Below are 11,635 nucleotides of genomic sequence, written 5' to 3'. Positions count from 1 at the left end.
TTTTGGAGACAGAGTCTTGCTCTGTTGCCCAGGCTGGATGGAGTGCAGTGGTGTGATAGCTCACTGCAGCCTCTGCCTCCTGGGTTCAAGTGATTCTCCTCCCTCAGCCTCCTGAGTAGCTGGGATTACAGGCACCCACTGCCATGCACAGCTAGTATGGCATTTTGTGACTGACTTCTTTCATTTAGCATACATTTTCAGGGTTCATTCACATTGTGGTATGTATCATTACTTTATTCCTTTTTTTGGGTTGGTGGAGTCTGGCTCTGTCACCTAGGCTGGAGTACTGCGGCACAATCTCGGTTCACTGCAACTTCCGCCTCCCAGGTTCAAGTGATTCTCCTGCCTCAGCCTCCCAAGTAGCTAGAACTACAGGCGCTTGCCACCATGTCCGACTAATTTTTGTATTTTTAGTAGAGACAGGGTTTCACTATGTTGGCCAGGCTGGTCTCAAAACTCCTGACCTTGTAATCCACCCACCTTTGCCTTCCAGAGTGCCAGGATTATAAGCATGAGCCACCACATGCAGCCTACTTTATTGCTTTTTATGCCTGAATAATATTCCATTGTATGGATATACCACATTTTGTTTAACCATTCATCAGTTGATGGATTTGGGTTGTTTGACACATTTTTGACTATTATGTATAATGCTGCTATGAACATTTGTGTATATATTTTTATATGGTTATGTGTTTTCATTTTTCTTAAGTGTATACCTGTAAGTGGAATTGCTGAGTCATATGGTAACTTTCCGTTTAGCTTTTTGGGAAACTGCCGTTTTTCCAAAGTGGCTGTGATATTTTACATTCTCACAGCAGTGTATGAGGATTTCAGTTTCTGTACATCCTGTCCAGCAGTTGTTTCTGTCTGTCTTTGATTATAGAAATATTGGAGTGTATGATTCCTTTTCTTACTTACATAAAGGTATCATAGCATGCTGTTTGTTTTTGAGTCAGAGTCTCACTCTGTGGCTCAGACTGGAGTGCAGTGGGGTGATCTTGGCTCACTGCAACCTCCACCTCCTGAGTTCAAGCAGTTCTCCTGCCTCAACCTCCCAAGCAGCTGGGATTACATGCACCACCACCACACCTAGTTAATTTTTGTATTTTTGTAGAGATGGGGTTTCACCATGTTGGCCGAGCTAGTCTTGATCTCCTGACCTCGTGATCTGCCTGCCTCGGCTTCCCAAAGTGCTGGGATTACAGGTGTGAGCTACTGTGCCTGGCCAAAATAAATTTATTTTAGATTCAGAGGGTACGTGTGCAGGTTTGTTATAAGGGTATATTGTGTGATGCTGAGGTTTGGGCTTTAATGATCCTGTTGACCAGGCAGTGGACGTAGTAGCTGATAGGTAGTTTTTCAACCCTTGCCCTATACCCACTTTTGGAATCCCCAATGTTTATTGTTCCCATCTTCATGTCCATATGTTCCCAGTGTTTAGCTCCCACTTAAAAGTGAGAACATGTATTTGATTTTCCATTTCTTTGTTAATTTGCTTAGGATAATAGCCTCCAGCTGCATTCATGTTGCTGCAGAGGACATGATTTTGTTCTTTTTTATGGCTGCATAGTATTCCATGGTGTATATATACCACATTTTCCTTATCTCATTTACCATTGATGGGCATCTGGGTTGATTCCATATCTTTGCTGTTGTGAATAGTGCTGCAGTGAACATGTGAGTGCAGGTGTCTTTTTGGTAAAGCAGTTTATTTTCCTTTGAGTAGATAGCCAGTAATGGGATTGCTGGTTCAAATGGTGATTCAATTTTTAGTTTTAAAGCTTTGTAATATTCTACCCTGTTTCTATTATATAGCCTTTTTTTTTTTTTTTTCTGTGCAGGACTATTGCAATATCTGTAGCTTTTTAGTCAGTCTCTGTGATTAATATTTAGGTTGTTTCCAGTATTTAGCCTCTTAAAATAATGTTGCAGTGATGAATAACCTTGTGCATAGATTATTTCACATTTTGTCACTATAGTTTGGGACATATTCCTAGAAGTGGGATTCCTAGGTCAAAGGGCAAGTGCATCTACAATTTTTCTAGTTATTGTCAGATTCCCCCAAAGAGGTTTTTGTATTTTGCATTCCCAGCAAAATACAATCAGCAATGAAGATTGCTGTACCATGTGTTTATCAATTGTGAATTTTTTTCCTAGCATTTAGAAATTGAGAGATTCTACTTAAAAATCCTGTTTCCAGTGTGTTTAAAAAAAAAACAACAGAGAATCTGGCAGTGGTAGGCCTTAATCTAAATATGGCAACAGTTGGCTAGAACAGAATAACAGCTGCCCCTTTTCCGGGAAAGGTACTCTCTAGGTTTCTATGGCTCCCACTTGGCCATTTTACTTACTTTTGCTGCCTGTCAGTCCCCTATAGACATGAGATTTTGACCCCTGCTTCTGAGTATGGTTGTCTGGGTAGGTAGAATGGAAACAGAGAATTTAGGACTTAAAGACGTAGAAGACGGTTTAGATCATGTTAGAAGAGCCACCAGTGTGAATGTTGATGACCCTAAAGAGTAGTGCCAGGGAGTATGACACGGGGATATTAGGAACCCAGGATTGGAGTCCTCGAGGAAAGTACATGTCCTAGAGGTCCCTGGAAGACTATCTGAAAAAGGAGGCATATTTTTTTGGCTGTCATGATCCTATACCCAAGAGATTTTGTGAAGACAGCAGTAGAGCGGGTCTGGAAAGGCCGGGAGCAGGGAGTGTGCTAAATCCTGCCCAGTGTACTCTTCCTGCCTTCCCCCATGTACTGAAGTTTGAGAGGCTGGGAAAGGTGGGGAATGGGAAAAGGAGCTGCTGTTTATGTTCAGTTTAACATTCTCTGAGTTTCTTCATCTAGGTCTTGAGTCCATTCTATTCTTTTGTTTTGGCTTCCCTGTTTAACCTGGTCCCTGTTTCAGGAGAGAAGCCTCATCAGTGCCAAGTCTGTGGGAAGACCTTCTCTCAGAGTGGAAGCAGGAATGTGCATATGAGAAAGCATCACTTGCAGCTGGGAGCAGCTGGGAGTCAAGAGCAGGAGCAAACTGGTGAGGAGGGTGGGTGTAGTGCAGGGCTATATCCCTTCTAGGGTTAAAAGAGCCAAATCACTGTCCTGCCTGGTTATCTGGAAATTTTCTGATTCTGTTTTGGGTAGATAGACCTGGTCTCATTTGATGGGCTGATGGTTTCCAAACATAGCTATACAGTAGAATCATCTGCAAGCTTTTAAAATTTATATATTTTTTGTTGCTTGTCCCCCCACCAATAAAACAAAGCAATCTAATGAATGAGATAATTTGCAAGATCCCAGAATATGTAGTTTTAAAAGTTCCCATAGTGTTTGATGGTAACTAGTGCTGATCCATGAACGAGGATTTCAGTAACGCAGTGACAAAAGATTTCTGTATGGCAAAAGTTTAAGCTGTTTTTTTTTTTTTTTTTTTTTTTTTAAGACAGAGTCTCACTCTGTCACCCAGGCGGGAGTGCAGTGGCGCCATCTCAGCTTACTGCAACCTCCGCCATTTGGGTTCAGGATTCTTTTGCCGCAGCCTCCTGAGTAGCTGGGATTACAGCCAGGTGCCACCATGCCTGGCTAATTTTTGTGTTTTTGTAGAGATGGGGTTTCACCATGTTGGCCACGCTGGAAGCATTTTCTACTTACCAGTTGTGACTACCTTTTTGCCCTGCCTGAAATTTGACAACTCTTTTTAATTCTTATTCCTTTGCCATATCTTTCCTTAATTGTTCCAAATATTCCTTTCTAAAGATCCACCTATCCTGTTTCATATACTAATTCTTCAGATGCTGAAAACAAGCAAGGGTCATTAGGCTTGTTACTCTTTCCCTTCTAGGTTTATTCTTGTTTCTCTAAAGTAGGTGAAATAGGAGGTGGCATCCAATACATAGGTTAACTTCTAGTAATGAAAGAGAAGTCCAGCTTCCTGTTGAAAGAAAATGAGGACCAGGCACAGCCTTGACTGCTGTATGTCTCTCACAACCTATTCTCTGTGCAGCTGAGCCACTAATGGGCAGTAGTTTGCTTGAAGAGGCTTCAGTACCCAGTAAAAACCTGGTGTCTATGAATTCCCAGCCCAGCCTTGGTGGAGAGTCCTTGAACCTACCAAATACCAATTCTATCCTGGGAGTTGATGATGGTAAGACTTCCACCTGTCCTTTATTTGGGAAAAACGGGCTGCAACTAGGGGCTAAGGAATGGGGTGTCTCCACAGTGGAGGTTTAAATCTCATTTCTTATGAATAGCTGTGGTATGATTGAGTAACATTTGTGTTCTTATTCTCTGGGGTGGATAAGTGAGTCTGTTTTAAAAAAATTTTTTTTCATTGAAGATAATATAACAAAGAATAAAAAGAAAAAATCTTAAGAAAAAATTATTCATAATCCTAGCATCCTAGCCCAACTATTTCTATCTTTCCTATTGCAGTTATGGAAGAACTTAACTTTTAAAACATTTAAACAGAACATAACCAGGTTTTACAGAGGAGATATAAAGCAATTTCTCCATACCTTCAAAAGCCATATCTTCTGGAGAAAAGAAAGGGCTCTCTAGGAAACACTTGCTCCTCTCTGGTATAGAAATTTCACCCAAGTTACACAGGCCAGGCCCTCTTCTCTGAAAAACTTAACAGGTGAGGTCAGCATGCATTTATTCAGTGCCTACTGTGTGCCTGGCACCATGGGAAAGACAAAAGTAGAAACTAGGGACCTTAAAATCCAGTTGAGAAGTGAAAACTTACATATATATGGGAACAACATTGAGTACATAAAAGACAGTATATAAGCGAACATTAAATTATATGGTACAGTATAAAAGAGCTGTATCAGCTAGAAAACCCCTAGAAGAAACTTTTGATTTTCTGAGGGCTAAGTGGTATATCCTTAAAATATTTCTAGAAGATTTTCATGGTGATCCCACTGATGAACATTTAGTAACTGTGAGATCTTGTGTTTTGTTCCTCATATCATTTTCAGTCAGTGAGTTCTATCAGTATCATTGGTGACTGCTTTAAGGGTGGCTTTGGTTCCCTGACCCGCTTACCTAAGCAGCTTTTGCCCCGTTTCATACATAGTTTTAATTCAGTTAGCAGTGCTAATATTGTATTATTCTAAATCCTGAATTAAGATTTCTTGTCTTTTTTTCTATTCTGTTTCTATAATACTTTCTGAATTCACTGCTAGTGCTTATTAGACAGGATTAACTTGGAAGAAATAGAGGAATGTGGAAAATAGAGGAATAGAGCTTTAGAGTTGTTAATGAGAGGCTTAATGATCCAGATAGGTGTATCTCTGGATTCACTTTTCATTGAAACATTTTTCTGTTGCTTCACAGAAGTGCTTGCTGAAGGATCCCCACGTTCCCTGTCTTCAGTGCCTGATGTGACACATCACTTGGTGACCATGCAGTCAGGGAGGCAATCATATGAAGTTTCTGTCTTAACTGCAGTAAATCCACAAGAGGTAAAGTGGTCTCTTGCCCTTTGTTTCTGTGGCACCTAAGGTGGGGAAGGATTGAGAATTTAGAGGATCTGAAAAAGTCTCCAGTTTCCATTTCCTGGAAACTTTGAAATGAGTATTTTCTTTTAAATCAAGCATGAGTTCAGCTTGAAAGGAGAGGGTTAGGGTCTTATTTTTTTTATTTATTTATTTTTTTTTGAGTCGGAGTTTCGCTCTTGTTACCCAGGCTGGAGTGCAATGGTGTGATCTCGGCTCACCGCAACCTCCGCCTCCTGGGTTCAGGCAATTCTCCTGCCTCAGCCTCCTGAGTAGCTGGGATTACAGGTATGCGCCACCATGCCCAGCTAATTTTTTGTATTTTTAGTAGAGACGGGGTTTCACCATTTTGACCAGGATGGTCTCGATCTCTTGACCTCGTGATCCACCTGCCTCGGCCTCCCAAAGTGCTGGGATTACAGGCATGAGCCACCGCGCCCGGGCGTTAGGGTCTTATAAATTGGAGATTGGTCTGTCACACCTGGGACTCTCAGCTTTAAAGTTCTTTTATACACATTCCTCATTGATATCTGTTCCCACTGTTCTCTGCCACACTTTAACATGAAGATACAGCTTTTATTTTATAAAGGCACACAATGGGCACTGAATAAATGCATGTTGACCTCACCTGTTAAGTTATTCAGAGAAGAGGGCCTGGACTGTGTGACTTGGGTGAATTTTCTATACTAGAGAGGAGCAAGTGTTTCTTAGCCCTTTCTTTTCTCCAGAAATAACATCTTGGAAAAAGTCCTCAGCAAAAAAGATAGTAACACAATCATTAAACATAATTATTGTTCATTCTGCTAGGGTCGTATGTCTGGGAGATACCAGGCTTAACCAAATGGGCATATACAGATTTGTTCATTTGCTTGCTAAATGTGAGCCATTATCTAAATCAGTGGTCTCCAACCTTTTTGGCACCAGGGATCAATTTTGTTCCACCTCAGATCATCAGGCATTGGATTCTCATAAGGAGCACACAATCCAGATCCCTCAGATGCACAGTTCACAGTAGGGTTTGCGCTCCCGTGAGAATCTTGCTGCTGCTGATCTGACAGGCATCTGAGGTGGTGTTCACGTGGTGGTGTTCACGTGGTAATGTTTGCACACCTGCTGCTCACCTCCTGCTGTGCAGGAGGTCCCAGTTCCTAACATTGACGATGGGGTTCACTGGTCTGTGGCCACTAGTCCGTGGCCTGGGGGTTGGTGACCCCTGATCTAAACAGAAGAAGGGTTTTAGCCCCGATCTAAACAGAAGAAGGGTTTTAGGTTGTAAGCACTTTCAGCTCTGTGGTTTGGCTTTGACTCAGAAAACAGAATGCAAACCTGTCAGTCTTTTAGAATCTTAGGATATTTTATTCGTCTTGTGTCAGGGAGTAGATGACATCATCACAAGTGCATTTCATATGCATAAGCTTTTGTCAGAACCTACGTAGCTTGGATCCCTTCAGTATTACATTAGGTTTTATGGTGCTCTTCCATCTTTTCTCCTCTTTCTTTTCATTATAACTTTTACCACAGTAAGCTGTTACATTATTCAAATGACTCTGCGTCCTATGTTGAATAGTCTTCATTATTCTGTAATATCCTTGGAGGTACCCAAGATTACAGGATTCTGGGCATACATGTTAATGCTTTTGCCAAGACCTTTCTTTTTATTCATTGTTGTGACCCATTGTCTTTGCTTATATTTAGTTTTTGCTGTTGGTATCATTCTTTCCTAAGTCTCTTTTTCTGGTAACTGCTTTGGAATGAGTCATATATGTCTCACTTACAGAGCCTTCTTCTTTCTCCTCCATTTTTTCTTGTCTTCAATTTTCTGTTTTAAAGCTTTTATTATGGAAATTTTCAGAGTATAGTGAAAGAGAGAGACTAGTATAATAAACCCATGTACCTATTTCCTAACTTTGACAATTTTTTTGTGCAGTGATTGTGCCACTGTACTCCTGGGTGACAGAGTGAGACCCTGTCCCAAAAAACAAAGACACAATTAACTTTATACTGTTCTTGTTTTCTTTCTTTCCTCCTTTTGTTGTTGTTGCTGTTTGTGATGGAGTATTTCAAAGCAAATTGTAGGCATGTCATTTCTTCTGTATATATTTCAGTATGTGTCTCTTAACAGATATAATGTTTTTTAAAAAATATCTTTATCACATCCAACAAACCTGACATTAATTCATTGTATCCTCTAATAGTCTATGTTCTTTTTTTCTCCTCCTGAAAAATACCTTATGGTTGGTTCAGGCTGGGCACGGTGGCTCACACCTGTAATCCCAGCACTTTGGGAGGCTGAGGCAGGCGGATCACGAGGTCAAGAGATCAAGACCATCCTGGCCAACATGGTGAAACCCCATCTCTACTAAAAATACAAAAAATAGCCGGGTATGGTGGTAAGTACCTTTAATCCCAGCTACTCAGGAGGCTGAGGCAGGAGAATAACTTGAACCCAGGAGGCCGAGGTTGCAGTGAGTTGAGATTGTGCCACTCCACTCCAGCCTGGCAACAGAGCAAGACTCTATCTCAAAAAAAAGAAAAACTTCTCTCATCTACCATAGGGTTGCCCTGAAATCATCATTTCAGGAAAATCATCTCCTTTTTCTTTTACCTAGTACACATTATTCCAGCAAGCCAATCCACAGCACCTAGCCTTTTCTTTTTCACATTTGAAACCTCAGAGCTTTTCCCTTCTATATTGGTAAGATTTTTTTTTTAAGACAGAGTCTCACTCTGTTGCTCAGGCTGGAATACAGTGGCGTAATCTGTTCACTGCAACCTCCGCCTCCTGGGTTCAAGCAATTCTCCAGCCTCAGCCTCCTGAGTAGCAGGGATTACAGACATGCACCACCACACCCAGTTAATTTTTGTATTTTTTTTTTTTTTTTTAGTAGAGACAGGGTTTCACCATATTGGTCAGGCTGGTCTTGAACTCCTGACCTCGTGATCCCCAGCCTTGACCTCCCAAAGTGCTGGGATAACAGGCGTGAGCCAGCACGCCCGGTCCTATATTGGTAAATATCTTTTAAAAATTCTCCACGTTACCCAAATAAATGCCACATGTATGAAAATTTAATTCATTCAGTGGATAGCTATCACATATCTAGTTATATGATAGTAAACAAAGTACAGTCTCTGCCTCAAATAACTTATAGGCAGAGTTAGAACCTTCATAGCTATATATATGGTACCCATGAAGTTGTGCTGTACAGAGAGGTTAGGATAGGAGGAGTGACAGATCAATCAACTGGCAATTTTTTTTTTTTTTTTTTTTTTTTTTTTTTTTGAGATGGAGTCTCACCCTGTCTCCCAGGCTGGACTGCAGTGGCATGATCTTGGCTCACTGCAACCTCTGCCTCCTGGGTTCAAACAATTCTCATGCCTCAGCCTCCCACATAGCTGGGATTGCAGGTGTCTGCCACCACCCGTGGCTAATTTTTTGTATTTTTCGTAGAGATGGTGTTTTATCATGTTGGCTAGGCTGGTCTCAAACCCCTGACCTCAAGTGATCCACCCGCCTTGGCTTCCCAAAGTGCTGGGATTACAGGTGTGAGCCACTGCACCTAGCTTAAACTGGCAATTTTTTTTTTTTTGAGACAAAGTTTTGCTCTGTCACCCAGGCTGAAAGGCAGTGGTACGTTGTTGGCTCACTGCAACCTCTGCCTTCCAGGTTCAAGCAATTCTCCTGCTTCAGTCTCCTGAGTAGCTGGGATTACAGCTGCCGGTCACCGTGTCCGGCTAATTTCTTTGTATTTTTAATAGAGATGGGGTTTTACCATGTTGGCCAGGCTGGTTTCAAACTCCTGGCCTCAAGTGATCCACCCACCTTGGCCTACCAAAGTGCAAGGATTACAGGCGTGAGCTACCACGCCCAGCGTAAACTGGCAGTTTTTAAGTGTAGTAAGTGCCAGTCTTGGGAGAAGTCAGAGAATATGTTTTAGGGTTTGAGACGGGAGGGATGAATAGAAATCATCCTGATGGAGAAGTAGGAGTTGGAAGAATATAACAGGCAGAAGGACAGCAGTGTGTACAAAGGTAGAAGGTGAGAGGGAGTAGAGCGCCTCTGTGGAATCTTAAAGGGTTGAGTGTGATAGGACATGGGATGGAGAGATGGGCTGGAAAATTGAAAGCTGGAAAGATAAGCTAGTTCCTCTCTTGAAAGGTTACAGACATGATTTTATCTTGGGGGCACTGAAGAACCACTGCACGGTTTTAACTAGGGTATGACATGATCAGATTTGTGTATACAGAATATCCAGTAATAGTACATTTGTTCTCTAGAACCTAGGCACGAGCCTTGGAACTGACCTCAGAGCATCCACGTATGATAGGTGCTGCCTACTTAACAGCCTCAAGGAGACATCATAACACAGGCTGGGGGTGGTGCATCATGCCTATAATCCCAGCACTTTTGGAGGTTAGAGTGGGAGGGATCACTTGAGGCCAGGAGTTTGAGACAGGCCTGGGCAACATAACAAGATCCTGTCTCTATAAAAGGTTTTTAAAAAATTAGCCAGGCATGCTGGTGTGTACTTGTAGTCTCAGCTACTTCAGAGGCTGAGGCAGGAGGATCGACTTGAGCCCAGGAGTTCAAGGCTACAGTAAACTATGATTGCGCCATTGCACTCCAGCCTGAGAGAGATCTCGTCCCAAAAATCAAACCAAAAAAAGGAAGTATGGCCTTCACTCCAGGAGGGTGCAAAGAGCAGGCCCTAAGTACCCAGTTTCATAATGGAAGCCCAAAACACTTAGGAAAAAAAAAAAAAAAAAAATATATATATATATATATATATATACACACATATATATATTTATGAGACAGGGTCTCACTCTGTTGCCCAGGCTGGAGTGCAGTGGTGTGATCTCGGTTCACTGCAACCTCCGCTGCCCGGGTTCAAGCAATTCTCCTGCCTCAGCTTCCCAAGTAGCTGGGATTACAGGCACCCACCACCATGCCCAGCTAATTTTTCTATTTTTAGTAAAGACAGGGTTTCACCATGTTGGTCAGGCTGGTCTTGAACTCCTGACCTCACCTGCCTCGGTCTCCCAAAGTGTTGGGATTACAGGTGTGAGCCACCACGCCCTGCCAGGAAAATATTAATAACACAATGGGGAAAGTGCTGCCCATGATGTAGCTGAAAATCCTGCACTGTCAACTTTTTCCTCATTTTTTTTAATCTTTACAAACACACCCTCTGTCTGAGCCTCACTTCTTTTGTGTTTTCTTCACTTTTACCATTATTCTTCTCCTCTTATCACAGGCATTTCCACTGCTTATTCCCTCCTTTTCTTTCTTTGCTAGTTTGGGTCCTCCAATACCTTCAGTTTTTTCAAGCTATGAGCCCCTCAAGGTTCCAGGCTTAGTCCTCTTCCTCATCCAAGGTCTAAGTATTAACTTGTCATTTCTCCAGTGAGTGAGGGATGTTGATTCCTTAAGAACTTTCAGGTGCCAGAGAAGGTGAAGGCTATTTGCAATACATGCCCTTTTCAACTTTTTGGAGATCACCAAGCAGTATAGATCAAAGTCTGCTGATACTGATGAACTTGTAATTCCTATAAATATGCTCTAAAAATAAAAATAGCTTATCAAGCATATCAGAGAACATCCAAATCTGTTATCAGAAATTATCACGAGAGGCTGGGTACGGTGGCTCACGCTTGTGATCCTAGCACTTTGGGAGGCTGAGGTGAGAGGATCAGTTTGAGGTGGGAGCATCAGTTGAGCTTCAGAGTTTGAGACCAGCCGGGGCAACACAGGGAAACCCTATCTCTACAAAACAAAAATAAAATAAAATTAGCTGGTCCTAGCCACTTGGGAGGCTGAGGTTAGAGGATCACTTGGGTCCAGGAGGTTGAGACTACAGTGAGCTATGATCATGCCACTGCACTCCAGTCTGGGTGACAGAGCCGAACCCTGGTGGTGGTGGTTTTTTTTAAACGAAATTATCATGGGAAAAATACAAAAAACTACAAGTCACCTCTCTCTGGTTCAGATGGACAATCTCTATTTTCCCTAATTGTGCCACATCTGAGAATTAGATGGAAGACTCATTGGGCTCTCGTACTTACTAAAGGTCATCCTAAATGGGGCTCCATATTTACATTGAGTTCACATTCTTTTTTTTTTTTTTTTTTTTTTTTT

General features: G+C 41.9%; 1 protein-coding gene across 5 annotated transcripts in view; it reads left to right on the top strand.

The window, feature by feature from the left end:
* ZNF410 (zinc finger protein 410) overlaps positions 1-11,635 on the top strand; it is a 45,054-nt gene that overhangs the window by 29,553 nt on the left and 3,866 nt on the right. For 3 of the 5 annotated variants that reach the window (XM_017528690.2, XM_017528687.2, XM_017528688.2), the window contains 3 exons: positions 2,913-3,038; positions 4,005-4,145; positions 5,339-5,466. In XM_017528690.2, the coding sequence (XP_017384179.1) occupies positions 2,913-3,038; positions 4,005-4,145; positions 5,339-5,466 (395 nt within the window). Of the gene's footprint in view, positions 1-2,912; positions 3,039-4,004; positions 4,146-4,432; positions 4,638-5,338; positions 5,467-11,635 lie in introns of those variants that run through there. The other 2 variants (XR_001825270.2, XM_017528689.2) reach the window with 2 other exon arrangements.

Source organism: Cebus imitator, unplaced genomic scaffold (assembly GCF_001604975.1).
Source record: "Cebus imitator isolate Cc_AM_T3 unplaced genomic scaffold, Cebus_imitator-1.0 Scaffold54, whole genome shotgun sequence".
NCBI lineage: Eukaryota > Metazoa > Chordata > Mammalia > Primates > Cebidae > Cebus > Cebus imitator.
The sequence above is the reverse complement of the archived record's forward strand: the minus strand, read 5'-3'. Positions and strand labels throughout refer to the sequence as shown.